Source organism: Catharus ustulatus, chromosome 5 (genome assembly GCF_009819885.2).
Source record: "Catharus ustulatus isolate bCatUst1 chromosome 5, bCatUst1.pri.v2, whole genome shotgun sequence".
Classification (NCBI taxonomy): domain Eukaryota; kingdom Metazoa; phylum Chordata; class Aves; order Passeriformes; family Turdidae; genus Catharus; species Catharus ustulatus.
In genome coordinates this window covers 50078265-50103121 of record NC_046225.1, presented here as the reverse complement: position 1 = coordinate 50103121, position 24857 = coordinate 50078265, and the positions used below count along the sequence as shown (strand labels likewise).

The 24857-nt window shown below is 36.9% G+C and overlaps 1 protein-coding gene across 4 annotated transcripts in view; it reads right to left on the bottom strand.

Annotated features, from left to right (window-relative positions):
- The window catches only part of GABRG1 (gamma-aminobutyric acid type A receptor subunit gamma1), a 69159-nt gene that overhangs the window by 30942 nt on the left and 13360 nt on the right, over window positions 1-24857 (bottom strand). For 3 of the 4 annotated variants that reach the window (XM_033059674.2, XM_033059672.1, XM_033059675.1), the window contains exons 2-3: window positions 18144-18292; window positions 10537-10604 (exon numbers count right to left, since the gene is read on the bottom strand). The exons of the other annotated variant lie outside the window; for it this stretch is intronic. In XM_033059674.2, coding sequence (XP_032915565.1) covers window positions 10537-10604; window positions 18144-18255 — 180 coding nt within the window. In that variant the 5' untranslated portion in view covers window positions 18256-18292. The remainder of the gene's footprint in view (window positions 1-10536; window positions 10605-18143; window positions 18293-24857) is intronic. 4 annotated transcript variants of the gene reach the window in all.

Below are 24857 nucleotides of genomic sequence, written 5' to 3'. Positions count from 1 at the left end.
GTAACTAAAGCACTTCAGCAAAATCTATGCTTTTATGTCATCAGCTTAAATTTTGGTCATTTGAAGAGAGCATAAAGAGAAGAAGAAGGTAAGTTATACACATAATCTATATACATTCTCATGGTTAAAAGTATGTAAAAAGTTTTAATTTACTTTTCAATAGAAAATTGAATATTTCAATCAGTAGCTCTAATGAACAAACATTAAATTCTAGAAAAAGCTGGAGAAGAGAACTCAGAACAAAACAAAACAAAAATCCACAACAATGACCAGGGGGGAAAAAAACACAAAAAACTGAAACAAAACAAGCCCAACCCAACAAAAAAACCACACAAAAATAAAAACAAACCAACCACCAAACATATTTAAATATATATATGTCAAAAACCCAGGAATAAATGGATTCAGGATTTGTCTTAGAGATTGTCAATAGTGATTTATCAGCTCCATTGACTGTATTTTCTAAAGTAAGCTGCTACATTTACCTCCCTGCGATTAGAGACACTCTAGCTAAAATTGGAATCACAGGCAACTTTAACAACAAAGCCATACAGTACTCAAGCATACAAGGTTTTGTAGTTTCCCTGTATAATTAAAGGGAATACTTCACAGTTCAGTGTGGTGCAACTGTTTTCAAAGCAAGACTAATTGCACAGTTACTGTTTGGTCTTTAATGCACATGGTTTTCCTGCCATGGCTCCAAATCCCAATATTGCTGGCAAACAGACTTATCTGTGGCTTGATTTCTACTCTGCAATTCCTGTAAAATACATAATCCTACATCATACATCCTACAGCATACCTATTTGGTTTTCTGGTTGAGGTAGAAAGCAGCTCCAAACATCAATCATCTGCTACACTATAGAAGATATGTAAGAATATGTAGAGCCATCAAGAACTTCCTAAAAGGAGCCTCTACTTATTTACTGCTCTCAAGAGCATAACTTGTTGTGGAGATAAACCTCTACAATAGAGACACTACTGCTATTCAAAAAGGCAACATCTCAATCAGCATTTACTGTCTGCTGGTGAATGACATACTTCAAAATAGCCCTAGAGAAAATTTTGAACATACATTTTCCATGGTGATCTAAAAATGCACCTAGACATGAAAGACTCAATGAAATTTAAAAATCACACAAAACCAGAGTAAGATGGAAGCCAAGATCAACAGGCAGTGAAGTTGCATTCACTTATTAGCAGAAGCATATTCCATTCCTTAATAGCTACGTGGTCAGCGCAGTGACCCCTCCTGCCAAGGCAGCAAGCCAACACTCTTCCCAGGGTCAGGGTTACTTTCTCGGCAAACAGCTTGGAGGTGCTGCTGCAGGACAAGGCTCCAAGACCAGTGTCCTCTCAGCAAAGCAAACTTCCTGTAGTGAGGAACCCTGTGAGGAGGAAAACCCAGCTGTAGTTGCCTGGCTTTTAAGAGAGAATGAGGTGTTGTAGTGTCAGCACAGATCCTGAGAGCAGCCCTTGTAGGGGCCAGTGAATTACTGCGGCTTTTGCTGGTGCACAGCAGCGAGGTGGCTGTGAAAACCTCTGTGACAAGAGCCATTGCTGAGGCTAGCCTCTATTGCAACAACCTGTTATGAGCTATTGCAACAAGCAGAGCACACCCTCAGCCTCTCTTCTCCAAAACCCAGCTCCATTCTAGGCCAGTAGAATTATCCACACAACTGGAACGCAGCACAATGTATGTCCATACAGGCAGACTGATAAGGAATTAATAACTAAGAACAGGTGTGTAATGTTCTTCAAAATATTTCTCTTATAGCTGGCACAGACATAAGAGGTACAGACAAAAATTGAATGTATCTTGTCTTAGCTGCCGACACAAGGGGGCCAGCACAGCTGGAGAAGACAGAAAGTATTTGGAGACGATATTAGGGCACAGGAAATAAAGATAAAATATAAATCAGAGCAGACAAGTAGTCTGTGCAACTTTGGGGTGAAAAGAAAGAGTAAAGTGCTGCTTGGGTTAGCTTTAGCATTGGTCAATACCTTTACATTTTTAATGAAGTGCTTTGTAATACTTACAATAACATTACTCTTGGTTTAGTTCATCACAACTGAACTATGCAGGCACTCAGTGTTGCTTATACAGGATACATAAACTCTGCAAGGAGCTTATGACTTGAATTCAACATAAAATTCAAGATTTGGAAAGCCAATGGGGGCATAATTACAGATAGCAACTTTAGTACAACACCAGCTTAATTCTTTGTGATATTTTGTAACCTTCACAGAAAGGAAAAAACGGGAAAAGTGCAAAAGGAAAAGTAAGTTTAAACAGAAACAAAATGAGAAACAATGAACTGGCTTTGCAGACATTTATAGAAAGTTTCTTTCAAGTATAAAGGGCAGCTTGGGAGAAATTGATATAAAAAGTTGAAAGTATGGGAGCAGAAGCTAGCAAGATCTGAGGCAGGAAATGGCCTCTTGAGGGGGAAAAAAAAACCGCACAAAAAAAACCCCAACCAAATAAAAATCGCTGAGGACAGGTTTTGAAGTACCTTGAAATTGAAAGGGAATGGTTTATGTGTGAGATCCAATGAAAGAGAAGACAAAAGAAGAACTTGAACAAGAGATAAGTCAGTAGAAAAAGTGGAAAATTCTATCTATAGGACATCTCTAGATGACGCAAATGGATCCAAGCTGCAACTGGAAAGGTTACAGAAATACATTAGCATGACAACAGGAATTTGGACAGGAGTTGTCATGTGACAGCTTAAAAAATAAAGGAATATAAAATCCCTTTGCATTCAGAATTTGCAAGACTAAAACTGAGAACTGAGACCCTACTCCTGGTTCTAAGATCCATCACATCACAGAAAATTTTTATATTTTAGTGCTCAATGGCATAGAATAATGATTATTCACAGTAACTGAGAGTGTGTAAGAGGTGAAAAGTTGTAAGCTTTAAGGTTGTGATTCAGCCATATTGAGCTAACAAAACAACTGTGAACACATATGAGTGACACAAGACAGAATTTAGACTGGACAAAAGGAGACAGAGTAGTAGGCAACTGACATAAAAAGGTGGCTAAATTTGTGCATGAAACTTTCCAAGAAGGCACTGAGCACAGGAGAAGAGAAGGTGACCATGGAAGACATACTGTGCAAAAGCAACAAAAGAAAAGTTTTAAGAAATACATTCCCATCAACACTTAAATAGATCAAATGTTAGGAACACAAGAAACTAAGAGACTTTATCACAGCACACTGACAGACTGACCACAGATAAAAAGAAAGTGTTTTCAGAATTGTTGCCTCGACCTAGTCACGTCCACAGCTCAGCACTCCAGCCATTTCTTTAACAAATTACAGAATCACAGATGAGCCTTGTGCAGCTACAGAGCACTCACATCTGAAATCTCACGTACTTCAGAGGCAGTTTGGTTATTGCTCTGGCTGCGAATGCTGTGAATCTGAGACGAAACAAACTGGATTTCCAATCAGTGTGCTGGCACACTCTACTGAAATCAGGGGAGTGAAGTAAAAATAAACAGTAGCTGTAGCAGTAGTACTACTATTACTATATTGATTATTATCATAACAGTAACCCTGCAAGCTGTGGCTTAAATGATGCAATGGTACAATACAAAACCAGTCTTTCCCAACGCATGAACTAATCTAAGATTTAAGAACCAGTCACAGCACAAAAAGACTGCATCCTTATATATAGTATTGCTATTATATGGTACATAGAAATTAAGCCATGTTTTACAGCAAAGAGCATAGAATTTCCTGGTGACTTGTATGGAACCTGCAGTACCTCTCCTGGCTTCATACCTATTAAGTGACAATTGGTAAACTGCAGCTGAAAACAGGAAAAATATTGAATGCTGTTTAAAGTCGGTACTGAAAAGATGTCTGTTCTCTGCTTTGGTTTCAGAAAGCTACAGAAACATTTACCAGTTGTACAGTAACTGCATTTTCGCTCACCCCTCACCATTCCCTTCAAATTGATCATAGGAATTGGGACCAACAAAGGAACTGCTATGCAGCCCTAATATGAGCAGAATACTGCATGTATTTGGCCAATTCTCCCTGAACAAGACAAGTTTAGAACTATTTTCCAATAGTAGCAAAAAAACTGCAAGAACCAGATTAATCAATTAAAGTTAATCTTTTTGGGGAATAAAAAAAGAGAGAACAACCATGAAATTGTACTTGTGAAGTATTACTCAGTTTCTAGAGATGGCAACATAAAAAATGCTAGCCGAACTTTGGGGTTTGACTTTTAAGCCTATTCCATAAAAAACTCCACAATGCTCAAGGCTACTGAAAAAAAATATTTATTCAGCTGCTGTGCATGAACAGTGTCCATCAATCTCAGTCATTTGAGTAAGCCAATTAACCATGATCACTTGCAGTGCTGACAGGCACCTCAATGATTGGAATCTATCTTCCCTAATTGAAATAAAAGAGTACATTGGGAAAAAAATATAATTCTAACTTCTTCCAAAGAAGATACTCTACAATAAGAAAGAGGTAATATTCAAAGACCTGTTGGTACTTTTGCCCTGTTTTACGAACAAATTGATCACAGAATTCCTGTCATTTGAAAGGTAATTAAATTAATTTGCATAAAGTACATATATTTGTGTTTCCAAAAATTTCCATTGCTTGCATGCTGAATCCACACAACCTTTAGGAAACCTCATAAATTCTCAAATACGGGCCAAAGTGCATCCCTCATTATCTTCCTTTCAGTCAGTCTATATAAAGCTCATAAAGACAGTGGTTGTCCTCAAAACAGTCTTCTTCAAAAAACAAAGCAATTCTAACCTCCAGGATAAGCTTTAGGTGCATTTCACAAACCATGAAAATCCTTTCAAGCAGTGGTCACCTAGTCCTGAAATATTAATATTATTGCAGCATTTGCATAATATTGATATAATGTTGAGCAATCTGTATTAGGATGCTGATCCCATTAATTCCCAGATACCCAGAAAAAATAAAAGTAAAAATCTGCAGCTAGTGACTGTAACTAGAGAGTGAATTGGAATTTAGAGATCAAATGATACTTAAAACTCAGCCCCAGCACATTCTACATAAAGTCATAAATGGAATGGTACAATATGACAAGAAAAATTGTATCACACCAATGTCCAGGCCATGCAGTCTGCCTACCAAAGTAGCACATTGTAAGTCTCTGATTTGCTAAGTGTTTAGCTCTCTTGTTAAAAATAAAAGTGGTAGGAGTCAAATTATGGCTTCAATCTGTGATCAGAGTAGCTTTCAATGGTTAATAAGGAAAGATCATGTGACAAAAGATAAATTATCCACAGAAAAGAAATGTTGGAAAACAACAAGGAAACTGAGCTGCTCTAGTGAAGTGCAGTCCTAAAAATTTATCCTGGAATTTTCAGATTTGGCCTTCTAACAGCAGGTTCCAATAATAAATACAAAAAGGGAATACAGAGCATCATCTCATCCACAGGAAGGGAAATGAAAAACAGTAGCTGTCAAACATACTAAAATGGAAATAATATCAGAATGCTTCAAAGTGTTAAATCATGATTTAGAAACTCTTTTAAAAGCAAAGAAATTCAAAAACATCATTTTGTTTCTGTAAACCTATATATTTATATATATTTCAGTTTTATACAGACAGATATAAACAGTCTGGTAGAGCCCTTTCTTTTAGTTTTTAGTCAATCAGTCATGATGTCTGTGAATCTCTATAGAAACAATCTGCTTGTTTCTATCTGTTTGCTATATGAAACTTGAGTAAATATACATCAAACACAGTGCAAGTATAAACTTATCTCTTTGCTCTTCATTTTTGACGGAATGATCCAACTCTGTTTCTTACTTAAGGAGCTGCACCTGCATTCCTTCTTAAAAAATTCTTCTCATTTGTGATTTCAGTCTTTCGTGTCGTAAGAGTTTTGATCAAACAGAAATGACAAGAAAAGATAATCTCTTAGTTAAAGGAAGGCAGAAATGTCTTGGAGGGGTGCCATGCCTCTGAACTGTGCACCTGAACAGCCTTGTCAAGCCACAAGAGCTGTGGTGCTGACATGGTTCTCTCCTGGACAGTTTGGGGCATCAGTAGCAAAAATCTTTGCCTATTTATGAATACATAAGGTTTGGGGGATGAATACAGGGCAGACAAAACTAATGAGGGTAACAGGCAGCATGGATCAACATGCATTTTTGCACTGGTACAATATATCAGACTATACTGCTTGTATCACCACCCAACAATGGTTTCTTTCCATCTTGGTCCTAGTTTGGAAGTTTGGAAAGTAAAAGCCTATTCTATTTATAGTGTTCAACATACAGTAAAAACAGACTCTAGATATCCACTGCATATTTAAACTCTGTAAAGAAATCCCTAGGCCACTGTAGAGACACTGAGGATCAAGATTTTGCTCATAAAAATGCACTTAGAGTCATTAAGTCATCAAAGCTGGAAGAGAGCTGTAAGACCATAAAATCTGACCATTAACCCAGAACTGTAGCTCCTAAACCAGTGCACTACATCATCCAGACACCTCCTAAACAGTGCCAGGTGACTGCTGATGGTGACTCCACAACCTCTCCAGGAAACCTATTCCAATGCCTGACCATCCAAACAGTCAAAAAATTTTTCAATATCCAATCTAACCATCACTAGTCTCAGCTTGAGGCCAGTTCCTCTTGTCCTCTCACTGTAGGCACAGTAGAAGAGACTGAACTCCACCTCACTACAACCTCCTTTCGGGGAGTTTTACAGAGTGATGAGATCCCTCCTGAGCCTCTCCGGAGTAAACAAACCCAGTTCCCTCAGCTGTATTTCCTAAGACATGTTTTCTAGATCTTTCATAGGCCTCACTACCCTTTGCTGGGCATGTTCCAGCCCTTCAATGTTCTTTTTAAAGTGAGGGAGTCAGAACTGAAGCACTCAAGCTGCAGCCCCACCAGTGCTGAGTACAGGGGGTAATCACTGCCCTGGTCCTGCTGGCCACAGGATATTGTGATATTGCTGATGCAGGCCAGCAGGCACACACTGGCTCCTGTTCAGCTGCTGCTGACCAGCACCCCCAAGTCCCTTTCTGCTGAACAGCTCTCAAGCCACTCTTCCCCCAGCCTGTAGCACTGGGGTTGTTTTGACCCAAGGGCAGGACCCAGCACTTTGCCTTACTGAACTTTCTGCAGTTGTCCTTGGCCAACTGATCAAGTTTGTCCAAGTCTCCCTGCAGACCCTTCCTACCCTCAAGCAGATCAACACTCCCACTCATCTTAGTGTCATCTGAAAATTTACTGAGGGTGCCTTTGATCCTCTCATCCAGATCATAAATACAGACAGAACTTGTCCCAGTATTGAGTCCTGGGGAACACTGCTACCAACTGGCCACCAACGGAACTGAGCTCCCTGCACCACAGCTCTCTGGGACCAGCCAGTCAGCCATTCTAGAGTCCACCCATCCAAGCTATGAGCTGCCAATTTTTCCAGGAGGATGCTGTGGGAGATGGAGTAAAATATTTTATTGAAGTCTAGATAGAACACAGCCTTTCCCTTGTCTACTAAGTTGGTCAGTTTGTCATGGAAGGACATCAGGTTGGTCAAGCTGGACCTTATTTTCACAAGTCCATGCTGGTTGGGCTTGATATCCTGGTAGTCCTGAATGTGCCATGTTATGGCACTTAGCTGCATTTTACATGGTTGTTGCAAAATGCATAGCACAGGTTAGCCCTAAAAGACAGATTCAAAAATCTTTGGACCTAGTATTGTAAGCCTGAACACTCTACTGATCCAAACACTTGTTTAAAGTGTTTACTCAGGATGCAGATGCCTCAAGAGATCACAAGCTTCAGGAAAATGTATCTTGATCATGAGGTGACTATAGAATCTAAATTGTTGTGTAGATCTTGCTAAATAGTAAAAGCCAAAATACAACAGTCCTCAAAAACAAGCTCTAATTAATGTAATGCATAGACCTCAATTATGAAAGTGGAAGTTTATCAAATATCAAGAGGAAAATAGACAATTAAAAAACCAAATCTGTTTCCTCTCGTATTATGTGTTCTCTAAAGCTTTCAGACAAACATACTCCTTTGATATGCTGCTTCAGCATCATTGTCAGAAAAAATACCCTCTACATCATGTCATATTGTATCCAAACTTGATAGTCAAAGGAAATAATTTACCAGAGTGAATTAATATATCTGGCAAATGAGTAATCCAGTAGGGATTGGAAATCACAGAAAACATGTTCTCTTATTAAGTGATCAAATCAGGGGCTAAGGACAGTCCTTGATATAGAAGCAAATTTTGGATTATTCATTAAAAATTGCAAACAATATTGATTTCAGGGAAAGTGCCTTCCTAATGAAATAAACAGCTCACATAAAAGGATCTTACAGGGTAAAATTTGTTATTATTTATTTTGCCAAGAATGTTGCTCCTCAGAATAATTTTTTTTTGAAACCTTAATCAAATTCTTTTCAAGTATAAGGTTTTACTTATTTTTACAAATTTTTGATCTCTATACTGAGGTTAGATGCTCATACAAGCCGTGTTCTTGAAGTGCAAGCCCAGTGAAAGCAATTGCCCTTTTATGAAGGCCACAGTAGTTTTAGATTGTAATTTAAATTGCTAAGTAGTTTTCTGTCCATATTTGAAAAGCATAGAATAGTTTTTAAACTTCTACATCTTAGTAACATTTACCTTATTACCCTTTGGGGGTGTGATTTTTTTTTTCTTTAAAGAGAAATCAGAAGGTTGGAGAGAAACATCCATTATTAACTATTAAGATCCCACTCTCTAGTGAAGTGATTTGCCTTTATAGTAAGATGTCAATCCTTATCTGGGGCTATAAGCCAGTATGACTGGCTTTTACTAGCAGCATGGCAAGGTATCACCACCACAGCTCTAGTACAGCTCTAGCACATGTGGAGAGACCTCTAAACAACTGGAATGCAGCAGTTCCATTGTTGGTACTCCTAGGCCCTGGTCTGAGAAAACAGAAGGAAACTGTGGGCACACGAGAGGTCATGGTTCTTGGCTGAACCATAGCTGGATGTCTGCCCAGTGGCTGCAGGGACAAGAGGAGGGCATGGGAGATGGGGCAGGCTTATTCTGCAGACCCAGCCATGTGCTGGCTCTTTAAAACTAGAAAAACCAAAGCTGTAAGCATTTCTCATGTTCAGTTCCAGTGTGTGCAATACCTGCTGGCCATAGGCTGAAAAGCTTACATAGGTAACTGGAAAAAGAAGTCTCTACCACTTGCTAGATCCTCCTTACACATCCTCACAGTTTGCTTCCAGAGTAAGTTCCTTCGGAAGAGGATTGGACAGAGAGAAGCAAAAGAGAAAAGACTGCAGAAGGAGGACAGAAGCAAGGAGACCACTTACACCAGACATGGAAGCTGGAAAATGCTTCCCACTCAGTCACTCTTATGCTCTATCACACATTTCATTATATACAGTCTTGGCCTGAGTCATGGACTTCCCTGCCACAGCCCCAGGTAACCACAGCCCTAAGCTGGTTAGACCATTATGCTAGAATGAATATCCTTTGCCACAGATCTGCATCTTTTTCACAGTATCTGAGTACCACTGGTTTTTCTTGCTTGGCTTCCTCTCACTGAGAGTCACTGTTCTCCACCCCCACACGATGACATACATCTAAACCACAAGCTCCTTAATGATAATTGAGAGTTACTGCACTCTCAGGAAAATTCTCAGAAGTCCCCTGCATGGCATGCTCCAGCCTCTGAACTAAACTCTTCTCTGCCATGCAAATTAAATATTGTCAGCAATTTTGTAGGAGGAAGTAAAGGAGGTAAACTCAAAATTATCCAAGGGCAAGTCCCCATCTTAGTCCTTGTCAGAAGTCATGCCAAATGCCTTTCTAAACCTTCCACCATTTCATACAACTCATAGTCTAAGAGAACTAAGAAAATATCACATCCTCAACTTCCTCATAAATGCTTTTACTTCAGTGTTGGTACTAAACAGATAGGTCAGATCTCAACAGGTGTAACCACAAACTAGGTGAGATGCATTTCTTAACTTCTAAGAAACCAGTCATGTACACACACACACACTGAAAAGGACACAAAAGACTAAATGGAAAAAAAGAAGGACAAAAGAGTTAATTTCAAATTTTGCTTGCTTTCTAATAATTTGAAGAAACACCAACCAAATAAATAGATCACTTCACTGAAAATAGTTTTGTTCACAACTGCTGTGTCAATTGTTATTTTTTTTTTGGCTCTGCAGAGTAGCTCCATGAAATCAAACTGCGCCAGAGATAAACCAGGTAAAGACTGTGGAAATGTTCAATGCAAACTAGAACAAGGACCCAATACAATGTACTCAATGTGACCTCACATTTTTAAAAGAAACATTGTATTTTTAAAATTACAGCAATTTCAGAGAGACTAAATGTAGCTCTGAAATAACTACACTCATAACCAACAGCATACAAACACATGTGGTAAGAAATAAACTTATTTGAATGAGATTAGAATTATTTCACAAAATTAACCCATAGCAACATGCAGATGATGTTTTCTGTCAATAATCAGAACTTACCATATTGATAGGGTCAACTGGACCGATGCTGTTAACATAGACATCTGTTTCAATTACCGTAGTTCTCACTAAACAAAAGAGTAACAGTAATAATTACATATTTAATTAACTCTGTGCATTGTTAGAGCAATTTAATTTAACTAAAAAACAGCGTATCTGGTATTCTTTTATTAGATTCAGAATAATTAAATTTCTGGTTTATCCATTTTGTGAAGGATCATCTATTACTTGGCTCTCTTATTTCATGTTATTTTTTAGAATTATCAACTTGAACTCTTTAGTTCATAATGCAATCTCCACCTGTGCTTTTTGATCAAATATAAGATAGATTTAAAAGGTAAAGTAAGGGGAGAAAAAAAGAAACAAAGAAACCTAAAACTGTCTTCCAACATAAAAATACAATCCTAAGCAGGAAACAAGTTTAGAACATTTTTTTCATACAACAAACCATGAGGTCTGGGTCAAAGGTGTTTATCAGCTGCAAGGAATCAACATGAAGTGCCGTCCATCAATTTCTACTGAGAATGTGTAACAGATACAAAATAACTTTTCACCAGAGGTTTCTTCAATTCATGAAGCTATAGCACACCTAGGGATTACTAATGTTCTTTCATCAACTTGACTAATACACTGGTTAAAACACCAAATTGAAAGCTCCTCAATGAAAGTAATTTAAAAGTTAAACATTACCAAACTTACTTTTAAGAACAGGGAAAACACTGCTACTGGGTAGACAAAAGATCAAAAACTTTAAAAAATATATTCAATTACAGAACATACTCTCTACTTTGTGCATTTACTGAAGGATGCGAAGTCCAGGAGAGTCCATGACAGGCACACCTGAAGTACAGGAGGCTCTGACAGTTCTTTTTTTTCTCCTAACTGGTTTATACAGAAAAAAAAAAGGCACAAATGAAAGAGGAGAGGAAGAGTTTTAATTTCATCATATTACCAAGCATTTTCTTCTAGTTTGAGCTGGAAAACCAGAACATGGACAGAAGAGGATATATGTCCTTGTACCCAATGGAATGAAGAGGGATAATAATAATAATAATAGAGCTCTGCTGGTACTTTTATGATATGACACAATAAAATAAGCATCTCTTTCAATCTGCAGATAAAAAATGGGAAGGTACAAACAAAAAGGCATTTTGATTCCACAGGAGAGGGACCCTAGGTCATCAGATTCAATTTTATTTTCAGCAAAAGTTCAGAAATTACCCAAGTGTTTAACAGCAAACCTAAAGTATGGAGATTTCTCAAATTTCTGAAAACTTGAGCAGATATACATAAAGACTGTACACTGACATCCTTACCAGACACAATGATAGGCAAGATGTATTTCCTAAATAACCCAAGATACCTTTTCTCTGCCAAGCTCACCTGGGAGGAAATTCTTTGTGATTCCAAATCTGGTAAAGGTGTGAACCTAAGCCTGACAGGAAGACACACTAGTGAGGCTACACAAAGGATCAGAGTCGCTTGATCACCATCCTGTCCTCAGCATGCTTCACAGAAAGTTTAAACAGATTCTGGAAACCAATTTATTTCTCAAGGGAAAAAATAAGTGTACTTCCTACAATGATCCTTATGGATCCCTTCAAACCCAAAATATTCTCTAATTCTGTTATTGTTTGATTCTGAGTTGTAAATGTTTCCAATTTCTACAGATCTCACAAGGGAAGGGAGACATCACAAGAGCTCATAGACTGAAATATCAGAGTAAGAAAAAAGTTTATAATGTGTGTAAATAGCCATACATATAATGAAATCCTTTTAACATATATCACATTCTGCAAACAGATATCCTCTTAATTTAATTTGCAATCCTATTTATTTTTATAACATCAGCCCCACTGCTAGACCAGAATACAAGTAGATGGATGAAAGTATATCTTGCCTTATTCCTCAAGTAATGTTGAATGCTTCATTAAGAAGAATCTCTCACCATTTTTCCCTTCTCAATTCCAGTTATACTGAAGGAGCTAAATACTCTGCAGATGCAGCCAGTCCCTTTCCAACAGTCTTTGTGTCATCTACCAGCATTACTACAAAAATGAATTGCTGAAGTCATTCAAAATATCATTATTCTTGTTCAAAACTTTCTTATGAGACCACTCTATAGATATCCCAGCCACTGACATCCTTTATTAGCAACTAAATTTTGAGCTGTCAGTGACACTGTTTTTGATGAGGGCTGTGTCAATTTTAAGAAATTCCAACTTCCATCATGCAGTACTTCATCTGCCACAGAGACGGACCTTCCTGCAGTGAGCCACTTGGTTCATTTTCCCTTTTCCATACTGCTCTAAGATTACTAGGGGTATTAGGAAACAGTGAACAGTTTGAAAATCTGCCGCTGTTGAAATTATTTTAATTGTCCAGAGAAAGAAACTGAATTGAATAGGACTGGAAGAAGCTATTTTGTTACCTTAGTTCTTCTGGCTGGTGCATAGAAATGTACATCTGAATTAGAAGGATTAATTGATACTCCTAGTGTTCTTGAAGTAGAAGTGATAAGAGTTCATGAAAATGACAAATGACAAAGGAAAATACCTTCCTGATGCTTTGAGAAGAACAATTGTGAAGATGTTTCTACCCTGACTGCTTCTTACTTTACTTTAAAATCTGGCATCAGCCCTGAAAACAGCACAAGTAGGAAGAAGGCTATTTAACACATCCTGCATGAAGTGCAGACCATCAGTGTTCTAAACAAGGGGAGAAAGGGCTTGAACACTTTAAATATTTACACTGAAAGACAGTATGACGCAGGCTAGAGTAAAGCAAGAAGGTGAGAGGGCAACAGAGTGCATATTCAAGAAGGAAAGAGACAGAGAAGGAAAAGCAAAAAGGAGCAGCTGACCACAAGGTCACAGGGAACTGTTTGGTAAGCCCAACATAGAGAGAGATATACTCACTTTCTGATTTCCTACTTTGACTGTTTTTCACTAGACTAAACTTCTGGTTTTAAAAATTTTGAAAAAATGTTTATTCCTGATAAGACAAGTCATAGTGATAAAAATCTACCTCAGTCACTGACAAATTATTTTACTAATTTCCTCTGACATTTAAAGTACTTGGTTTTTAGCCTCTATTTTTTGCAGGCTCAGTTTTCAGCTTTTGATATTTGATATAGCTCTTCTTGCTACACTTAAGAGCTCTTCTTATCAGCTATTCTCATTCACCTAGCTCCTGACAGAAATAATTATCATTCTTGTGAAAGTCCAGAACATTGCACTTTTTTATTGCTTAATACTCCTGTTTTCATTCCTCCAATCCATTACTTCAGTCCATTAACCAAGAGCGTGGTAGTCCATCTAAATTCACAAACCAGTCCCCATAGTTTACCACATTTCCTTCATTTTCTAATGAAGGTCTAAGTCACCTTTGTTTTTAATTAGTACTAATTATGCTCTTTAACTAAGACCACTTTTGTAACTTCATCCAGGCTTATTTTCTTCGAACATATTTTCTATAACTACTCATTACTTGCCTAAAGAAGCATCCCCTATAGTGATAAAGCAGTTATTCAGCAAATAAATTAGGTGACTACCATATTCTGAAATAACAGAGTCATTCAGGTTGTAATAGCTTTTAATAGAATAATACAATTCTCACCTAAGATTATTACTTGTATGGCTACTTACATTGAAAATTCAGCCTAGTGTCTGTAACAGGCTTCCAGGTCAACCTCTGAAGAATTTTTTCAAAGTGATTTTGATGAAAGCAGAGCCCTGTTCTCCAAACTCTTTAGCCTTCTATTTTAAAGAAATCCAACTTTGGCAGATACTCCTATCCCAACATCTTTATTATTTCCATGATTTTCTATGCAGTGCACACATCCAACACCTTCAACATTCCCTGAATATGCACTTCTGCATTGTGCTCTTGTATTTTCTTTTTTTTTTTTTCAATACTTAGTAGATATTCTTAAACTCAAAATATGTCTCTCTCTCTCTACCTTTCATTGGTATTCTCCTGCTTGTTTTGCTGCCTGGAATAAAACTCAAAACCTTCCCAAATAGTGTGAAAATGATAATGTAAAAGTCTTTAATGAAAAGCTTTCACAGTGGCACAACATGGCAATATGCACATGTGATGTAGTATTTCTACAACTTTTATATATCCATTTAACTAGTATACATAACAAATATTGTCCAATTAGAAGAATTTTTGGTAAGGTAATTTCCCCTGGGTTCTGCCCCATTGGCCCCCTCTGCCCCCCCCAAATCTTTTAGCCCTCCACCTTATTGTGTTTACAGTGTACAGTGCAAAACAAAGTGCCCTTGCTAGACTAATAAACAGAATTTCAAGAATGCATTACTAAGAATTTGTTAAACTATGGGAGAGGTCAGGAAAAGTACTAGAAGTCATAACTATGTATTAACAGTCGGCAAAATTACAAATATATGCAAAATATACAAAAATCTAAAAATCTTTAGGCATCAGTTTGAGCTTATTACTTTTCTGACTATATCATACTTTCATTGCTGCTACACTAAGATCACCTGTTCAACAGAATACCTTCTAACACCTTTATTTTTTGAGAATTAGCACTTCAGTTTGAAGGTCCTGTACTTTCCATGTGTTCTTTATATCTCTTAGAACATGAATATTCACATTAGTGCACTTGAGAGATTTAATTATTTACCCATGACTTACTTATATGGCAATAACAACTATCCAAAATATCTATGAGCAATTATCCTAAAATTCCCACCATTTTTAAAATTTCCATCAATGATGACTTGTCTTACTCTGTTAATTGGCAACACTCACTAGAGTTGTAGATATCTGATGATTGTTTCCCATTTTTAATTAAATTTTCAAATAACACAGTTTTGTTTCACCCATACATACGTCAGTGATGGAAAAAATGATCTGTACATTGATAGGATAATATTAATATATCAGTGTCCCTAAGATGAGAGAGGTGAAAAATGAGCAGTCAGAATTCTTTCCTTTAAAAAGGAAAGTTCAAAAATAATAGCTACTTTGATGCAAGACTAGAGCTAGAACAGTGTTGTTATAAAATCATGCAGCCAAAAGGTAATGTTACAGTGAGAATATTACTGTTGTATTAGTATATCAACACTCCAGGATTGTATCTGTAATTAAAGGTATTTATACCACAGATAGGAGACTATCTGATAACTACTATTATTTCATAGTGAATAGAAGAATGCTAGAACATTTATGCTCCAAACCTACTCAAGCGTACTACATAAACTGAGTTAAAGACTAGTAAGATTATTAAAAATAGCAAAGGGTAGAAGTTAAGTCATTACTAAAACTCATGTATATTTGAATGAAGCAAACAGAAAACGACAGAGTGATTTTTCCCTATTAAATTTCAGTATTGCCTCCAAAACTTCAATTTTCATTTGGCTCTCCTTTAGGATCTCCCTCAACTCACTACATGTTTAACAATAAAACTCCTATCTCACTCTGAGATGCTGAAATTCTGTGTCAACGCCAGGAAGAAAACAAAATTCAGCTCTGTGATTCAAACCCAAAAAGTCCAAGTTCCAAACAAAAAAATATTTCTATTGTAAATGAGATTTGTAATTCTATCATAAGAATGTTCTGTGGGATATTAATGGTTTGAATGATAATGAAAATTCCAGTTCAATAACCTTGTTGTACAAGAACTGGCATACAATGAAGAAAGGAATCTAACACCAGATTTTATCCACATAATTGAAGCAGATTAAGATGAATAAACTATAGCCTGATTTTGTTTTTCTCTCTATCAAATATCTTTTGCAGTTCCCAAACTGGACAGAATGCAGTGTCTTCACCTGAAGTTAGAAATTTCATCTTATGTTGTCCAAAATTTCTTCCTTGTGGCAGAATCATACTTAACATTTGTTCTCCTCAAAAGGAAGTGAATACTCTCAAATGTTTCCCTTTTTTCATTACTCTGGTTGATTATTCATGAACTTTGTGTTCTAGTATAATGGATGGAGGCAGGGCCCAGATAGCAAAGGTCGGATTGGTACAGAACTTTTGAGAAGAGAAAGGGTACATTTATATGACAGAAGTTAGAACTAAGTGTCTTCTTTTGGGGACTGATATTTTGAATCCAAAAAGCTGTATATTGAGATACTCACAAAAAGACTGAGTTTTTGTCCTGTCACGCCTCAGAATATAACCCGAAAAATAAAGGCAAGAATTACATCAGATTTTTTCCATGCCTATCTAAATGCATTGAACGTGTCAGAAATTCCTCCTCTGTATTTGCTCCATTTACTTCTAAGTTTTATGGGGAGAGAAGAGAAAAATAATTGTCTTTTCTTTCATCCCCACCTACAAGCTAATCATTAGAAGGAATCCTAGAAGAGACAGTTTATTTCCTCATAACCATTTTTCTGTCTTTTGCATCAAACAGGAAAATGCCAACAGTAAGCTATACATTTGTCATACATTGAGAATTTAAGGAAAAACATGCTGGAGAACTTTTTGTGCTGTCCAAATGTTTGTAGTAATTCAATTAAATGAGCATGAAGAAAAAGACTTAAACCAAACTTTATGAGATTCACATGTGATTATATTATGACAGGGAGAGAATTATTGCCTTTCAGCATCTCTAAGATAACAGTCACCAATAAAACAGAACACAGAAGTTTGGGAAAGAAAACAATTTGTCAGAAACCTTCAAAGGAAAATGTACAGTTTGAGATTGCATCATTTTCTTCCCCTACATAAATGAGACAGGTCGAGATTGCTGTGCTGTTTAAGACATAAGCAGTTTACAGACTCACGTGGCATTCCTTTGGTAGGGAGTGCCAGGTACATCACTAATACTTATGTCCTCCACCTCTTCCTTTACATTTCAGGAAAAAACTCAGAGAAAATATATTGTTTTTCTTATTTGATCCTGCATGCAAGGGGTAGACAGGAGCTGGCAAGGTTTCTACATGTCTTCATAACAAGATTCTTCCAAATATTTACCCATAATAACTATATGCAAATCAATGCTTTGGTTATTGAAATACAAAATTGCCTTCCTACTAGCTGCAAAATTTGATCTGTAGCAATGCAGTTTTTTCTTCCTATATTCCACTAGAAAAAAATGGGTCCCAAGTTATATTTTTAGACTCTTGAAATTTTTTTCACAGTCTTACTTAAGGGAAGAAGACGCTTGAGTTGAGTTATATTTGCTCAAAATAGACACAATGCATTTCCTACAGTAAGAATAAAATGTCTAGGGATAATTATTTAATAAAGTCCTACAGACTTAAGATCAATTTTTCAAATGACCAGGGCTGGTTTATATCTACAATTCTTTCTGACAGAAGACCTTTGTTAAACAAAGCAAATTATAATCACCTTTTAGTGATTTATTACACATTGCTCACTGCCCTCCAAAACCAGTATTTTACATAAGAAAAAAAAAAAAGATTATAAATAGAATATGAAGTCTAATATTACATAGAATTTTTTGTTACTAGTTCCAGAAAATGACTTCATTTTGTTACTCTTATATTTATCTTGCTATATTGAGTTTTGCATATTGCAATAAGCATAGTTTTTCCATCTTTGAAAAAATGCACACCATCTCTAGTTCACATTTTCTATTACATTGAATCATTTTATGAGCTTACCCCCAATATCTGGCCGAAGTTTATTGTCATATCCTTGAAGTAAGGAATCCAGTATGTGAGTTACATCACCGCCATGAATCTTTGGTGCAAGGACCCATGTTTTATTCACCATTAGATCTTCATCGTCCTCATCATCTGCTTTATCAGCTCTATGTTGTGTGATTTAAAAAAAAAATAAATAAACAAAAAGACTGGGAAAAACACAAGACACAGTGAAACTGAATACACAAGAGTTGGAGAAGAAAGAGATAAGATATGGAACATTATTTAGAATAGTTTGTGAAAACACAAACGCATTCTGGTGCCAAAAGAAAGAAGTAGGCCCTTATTTACAATACATATATATTTACCAACATTTTGTTTTATCGTGGTGGGGAGTGTAAGTGTTAATAGAGGCATTCCCACATCACCCATACAGAAAACTCAAGCCATGAGTCAAACCCATAAAAGCAGCAGCAGCAGGGGTCATCTTACCGTCAGCCTTTTCCTGTTTTAAAACAAATGTTAATTCTAAAGTTTTTCTCTACATGCATCTCTTTTTCAAGTGATGCTGCTAATATTTCTAAAAGATGCTTAATCTTCATAACAGCATAACTATTGTATGCTACTTAAGAGAGCATCATCAGAATCTCCTTCCTAGTAGCCTTTGTTATATGATGTGAAAAAATACGACTTGCATTCACATTTTAAGCAAGCAAACATTACATCCATGTGCTACAGCTACACATTAGCAGCAGCAGAAGCTGCAGACCTATGTCAATTATGTATATATGCATGGTATAGCTCACTGAAAGGAATGGTACACCATTTTCAGACCATTTGTTAGCTCCCTATCTTATCAAGATTAAACAATTGTACAAGGAAAATAATTACACATTCATTTATTACCTATCTTTTAATTAAATAAGTAGCAATAGTAGTTAATCCCTAGATCATTAAAAACAATTGTAATGCCTTCATTGCATCTGCAAATTCACTCAGATATCACCCAAAGGTCAAAGAATGCCTGAAAGTAGTTTTCTTTTCACTTCAATCAAATGAGTATGGACTTCAGTATTCCTCCAGTGCTAGAAACTGCAATCTATATTACTCATCCAGTTTATTTCAAGGCGGTGCTAGAGGCTTGAGGTCAAGCTAAGTGCATGAGACTGATAGCAGTAACAAACAGCCCCACAACCCACTTTCACAAATGGGCACTGGTTAGCAATTACAGAAAATATGCAGCCCCTGTAAATCAGATCCAATGTTAACACAAGTACAATATTCCAGTAAAACAAAATAATTAAATCGCTACCCTTGTACCAGTTCACAACGTACACCAAAATTAAAAATGTTACTGCTTTATTAAGGGCTTCTAAATTAGACATATGCTGCCCTCAAAACTAAGAGTGGAAATTTTCAGCAAATTTACTACAGGAAAGAAGAACACCTTCCATGTGGTATGTTCATGTGAAGAAAGGACAGAAAAAGTCAGGAAAGGGCAAAGAAAGAGAAGGCATCCCTGTCTTTTATTGTAGTCCTTTGTGGGAATGCCTCAAACCAGCCTGTTATAGAAAGGCCTTGCATCACCTCTTGGATAACACCAGCAAGTCTTGCTGAAAATCAAAACTGTCATGGCTGTGGAAACTATCAGTGGTTTTGGCATGCCTGCTTAATTTGGGAAGTATGACAGAAACCTTGCCACAGCTCAGTAGGATCCCAGATGATGAACAAAAGGCACTGTTTGGATATCAGAGTTCTCATACCTAGCTTGCTGCAAACAAGTTGAAAGAGTCTATTATAGTGGAAAGTAATACGCGGTCTAAACATGAGGCTCACTGACAGCTTCCCTGTAACAGCCTGAATAGTGCTTTCATTCTTTAAAATTGAAATGCACCATAAAATACCTAATCTTTACTGCACTACACAGACATTAGAGAAATGTCAGATACTAAATATTTAACATTTCCCATTAGCAGGATCCCACTAATGGGAGCACTAAAACTACGAAGCTAAGTTTTGTAAATGTACACTCTTTTTCCCTCAGAGCTACCTATTGCCATTTCTTTCATGTTTTGTTGCCACGCAGGTTTTTTTGGGGGGGGTTGTTTGTTGTTTTTGTTTGTTTTGTTTTGTTTTGTTTTGTTTTTTAATATATCCATTCATGGTCTGCTTGCACCTTTTGGCATCTAATTACTTTATAAATTAGTTGACAGTGGCTCAGAGTGCACACGCAATCTCAGTCTTTTCCCGGAGGCATTAAGATGATGAGGAGGAAAAAGTAAATTTATAAGTAGCTCTCTAAGCAAAGAGACATAACCACTGCAAAACTGACTTCTTTTTGTCTTCCATCCCATAAAAAGTAGAAAGAATAGTGAAATTAACAGACTTCCTTACAGATACAGGGCACCTGATTCTCTAGATCAGCCCAGTTATTTGCAGAGAATTTGAAGTGATTATGACACTTTTATGTTCTGCATTAATTTTTTTTGCCACAATGCTACTGAAAACAGCAGAGATTTAATTAAAATGGAAAGCACAAGAGGTCATACCATGGACACCTAAACCAAATAGAATTTACAACCACAGCACCTCAACTCACAGTCACTTGAATATCCTGACATTTCTAAGAGTCTTTAATTTCATTTATAGATTCACATGACAAGTCACATCAGAGATCATGAGAGGTCACTCTAGTCCAGCCTCCTGCTCAAAACAGGGCTTGCTCTGAGGGCACCTGGCTTGATCAGGTTGGTTATTGCAGACATCCAAAAATGGAAGCTTCAAAACTTCTCTGAGCAATCTGATCTCCACTTGGCTCTTTTTACTATTTACTACATTTAAATCGACTTGAAATTAACAAGAAAAAAAATGAAAATAAAAACACATTTCAAATTTTCATTTTTCATTTTTTTCACTTTCTGTCTTATTTAATTGGAGGACCTCTGGTCCTCCTCCAATTTTAAAACTATGAACTACAAATAGTTATACAATGACATATACAATAGAAGGTTATGAATGCAATTCCTGGGGGAGAAGGAAAAATTCCATCTGAGAATCTGAACCATTTTCCTGACACTAGTAAAATAAATCCATATAAGAAGATAGTTTTGTTAGAGGCAACATTTCTTTACTTAGTGTCTGACAAGTCTTGTTTTAAAATGTGCATTTCTAACCATTTACATGAAACTATTTGATTTTATCTATTGTACACTGAAAAAAGTGCCAACCACTACAAAAAAACCACAACTGACTTCTCTACTAGTACACAAGGCCAACAAGAGCTTGTGACTCATTAACCCATTCACTTAACTGGCAAAGAAACCAACATGAATCAGACAATAATGTAATCAAATGTGTAAGACCTGAATTATTGCTGTTCTACAGGGTGAAAACAATTATACTTACTCTATTCCTTTTCAGACGTGATCAACTGAGATTAATCCATCTCACTGCCTGAATATCATTTTTTTAACTCTTCTTTAAAATGTGCTCAAGATCACCAAGCATGTAATAAAGATTACATATCTCTGAAATGCTGATGGCATCCAGTTCTACAGTTTTGATTCCTAAACCACAGCCACTGATATGCAGCAACAAAACTGTGGTAAGAAGGAATGATGCTGGATGGAAGAAGGAAGTGACCAGAATGCATAGAATGTCTTTTGTACACCCTCCAATGAAGCAGAGCACACCAGGTTCCTACTTATCAATCCAGTTGGTTTGGGGGGAGTTGCACAAAGCTCCCTCAAAAGAGCATCTAGTCATGTGAAGGCAACAGTACAGGCACTGTGTACATGTTCACTTCTAGGAATCTGAATTACCAATATTTGCCATGCTAAGGAGGTTTGAATTAGTTTCTTTTAAAGATTGAAATCTCTTCAGATGTACAAAGGCACGATCAGTTGAGATGGTGTTATCATGATCTAATCGATCTTGCTAGACCATATTCTATGAAGAAACATTGACTTTAGAAAACAAAATGTGTCAAAACCGTTAATCTTTTACCGGGTTTCTGTGTATCTCCAGCATTTTCTCCAGGGTTTGGAATGGAATAGAAGGAAAGACAGAAGGCTGCAAACTTCATTCCAAATCAGAAAATAAAATGTAAAATTCAGGTATGCCATTCAATTATTTAGTGACAGTTAACTTTGACTGAGGAACTTTTTACTTTTTTGCCATTAAAATAAATCTAAGAAACCTATGAAGATTAATGTCAATTAACTCCACTCACCCTTTAGTGGTAGCACTTTCCCATCTCTTTCACAACCCCAAGAAAAAAGGCAAACCTAATTAAAGAGGAATTCTTCTCCTTTCCAAGTTCATCTAAAGGTTATTTCACTATACAAAGAACATAACACTTGATCATCTCTCCATTTACTGTAAAATATATTTGTTCCAGCTAGATTCACTCACTGTCTTTTTCAGAAGGTCTGGAGAGATTATGATTTAGAACAAAAATACATCATCAAACATTGAAACATTTCTGTTCCATGGCACAGTGTTACTTTGCATGTATTAATGCAGGTGTTAATTCTCATTTTAATGATTTTATAGATAAGAAAGAGACCTCACTTCTTAAGATGCTTGCTGTTGTAACAGTTACCCTCATAAACTCAACAATAAACTGCATGTACACAGATACCAGCAATTAGGCAAAAAGTGCCCCCGTTATGCTCTCTGTCCTTCAACTAATTGGAGACATTACCATGAGTAATAAATATCTGAGCAGAAGTGACTAAGGACTAAAGAAGTCATTTCAACACCAGGCAACATGTTCCTCTTCTGTCATTAATATCATAGGTTTTTGTTCTCCTTAAAATATGAGAAAAATCAGTCAGGTGAGCTTTGTGTTGCAATTAACATCTGTCAAGTTATGCAATGAACTGGAAGAAAAATTAATATAGTGAAAATGTTCTGACTGCTGTTTGTATCATCCATGTCAAAGTATTGCACACAGAAGTACATGTATAGCATGAGTGAGAGTATTTAAACATAGCTAAACATCAATTTAGTTGTCCACTCCCAGGCTCCTATTCCTGTCCTAACACAAAAATGGATATCCAGTCTTCCAAGATGGGTTGGTATATAGGGAACCTGTAGGCTTCTGGAAAAGTAGAGACTTGTCAGAGAACCTGAGTTATCCCTGCTGAAGCTTGAAGTCTGTGCACAAGCAACTCAATCAAGCTCTCGGTTTAGACAACCTTCAAAGCAGCCTTGTGTATTTGGAGGTAGGGATCCTTCTGTACAAGGAATACTCTGATGACTATTTAATAAATAAATAAGGAGGAAAGTAAGTGTTTGAGATAATTTCTATGCTGAATGAGCTAAAACAAATACACTCTTTTCCTTGTTACCTTACATGTGTGAATGAAAACAGTAAGGCTGGTTGTGTTACTTCATTTACCTGAGGATCTTCAGTTGCTTCAGGAGTTTTACCAACACAGGGGTAGGGCACAGTGACACTTACCTAAATGATGAAACATGCCATAAAACAACTGTTATTCACTGGCTGTGCTTCCCAGGATATGTCCTCTGCCTAAATATAATGCAATTTAACCTTTATTTTTTATTACTTTAAAAAGAATGAGAGAAAAGAAAAAAATACCAAACCAAACTATTTCTCTCAACTTTCAGAAAAATTTTAATGTTTCTTGAAGTGTAAACATAACAGATTACTTTGTTAGCAACAGTACTGTTTCACAGGTTTGACAAAAATACTGCATTTAACCAAACTGGCCTTCATAACAAGTCAATCAAGACAGGCAAAGTTCCCAGGGAAGTTTTCCAGCAGATCATCTAAGCAGACACTAGCTTGCTCCAGGACACCAAGCACTATATGCTTGTATGTGGTAAAGAAGTACAGTAATTTCATGATTATAAGCCACACTTCTGGGTGTCAGCAGCTGTCTTGGGTTACAATACAGGCATCTATTCTATCACCATCTGTTGAGGGTGGGGGCAGTGATCCTTATCTCCGTGTGAGATATTCTGCTAATGGGCCATCCATTGAAACTAGGTGGGGCATTGTTCTTTATCTTTTCACAACTCATCTTCCTCAAGCGAGTCATTTTCTGCTGATGGCCCACTGGGTCCCACCGTGTGACCAGTCAGGGGGAAGAGCCCAACATTTCTTACCAAAATAAAAACAGAGGTTTTGGGACACTAAGGTAGCCCCTTTCTCCACTGGACTCCAGAGGAAAACCGGATTTCTCCACATAACCACCGGACGTCCAGAGGGAAACTGCACCTTCTACAGGAGCACTGCTTCAACTGCTTCAACTGAATCACATCTGTCACTGCAGGAGGATGCAGCCACCATTTAATGGGACTGCTACCAACACCCTGCCTGACGGGGTGTCAGGTTGTACTCTGACTCTGTCAGGGTTCGGAGTTTGTTTCTTTGTAGTACTGTATTTCTATTTTAATCTCCCTAGTAAAGAACTGTTATTCCTAATTCCCATATCTTAGCCTGAAAGCCCCTTGATTTCAAAATTATAATAATTTGGAGGGAGGGGGTTTACATTCTCCATTTCAAAGAGAAGTTCCTGCCTTTCTCAGTAGACACCTTTCCTCCAAACTAAAACAGCAACTTTTCGTTCTTTGTCCATATATAAGCCGCAACTGATTATAAGCCACACTTCCGGGTTAGGACCAAAATTTTAGTCAAAATGGTGTGGCTTATAATCGTGAAATTACTGTATATTTCATGGCCCCATTAATGAGCTATCAGAG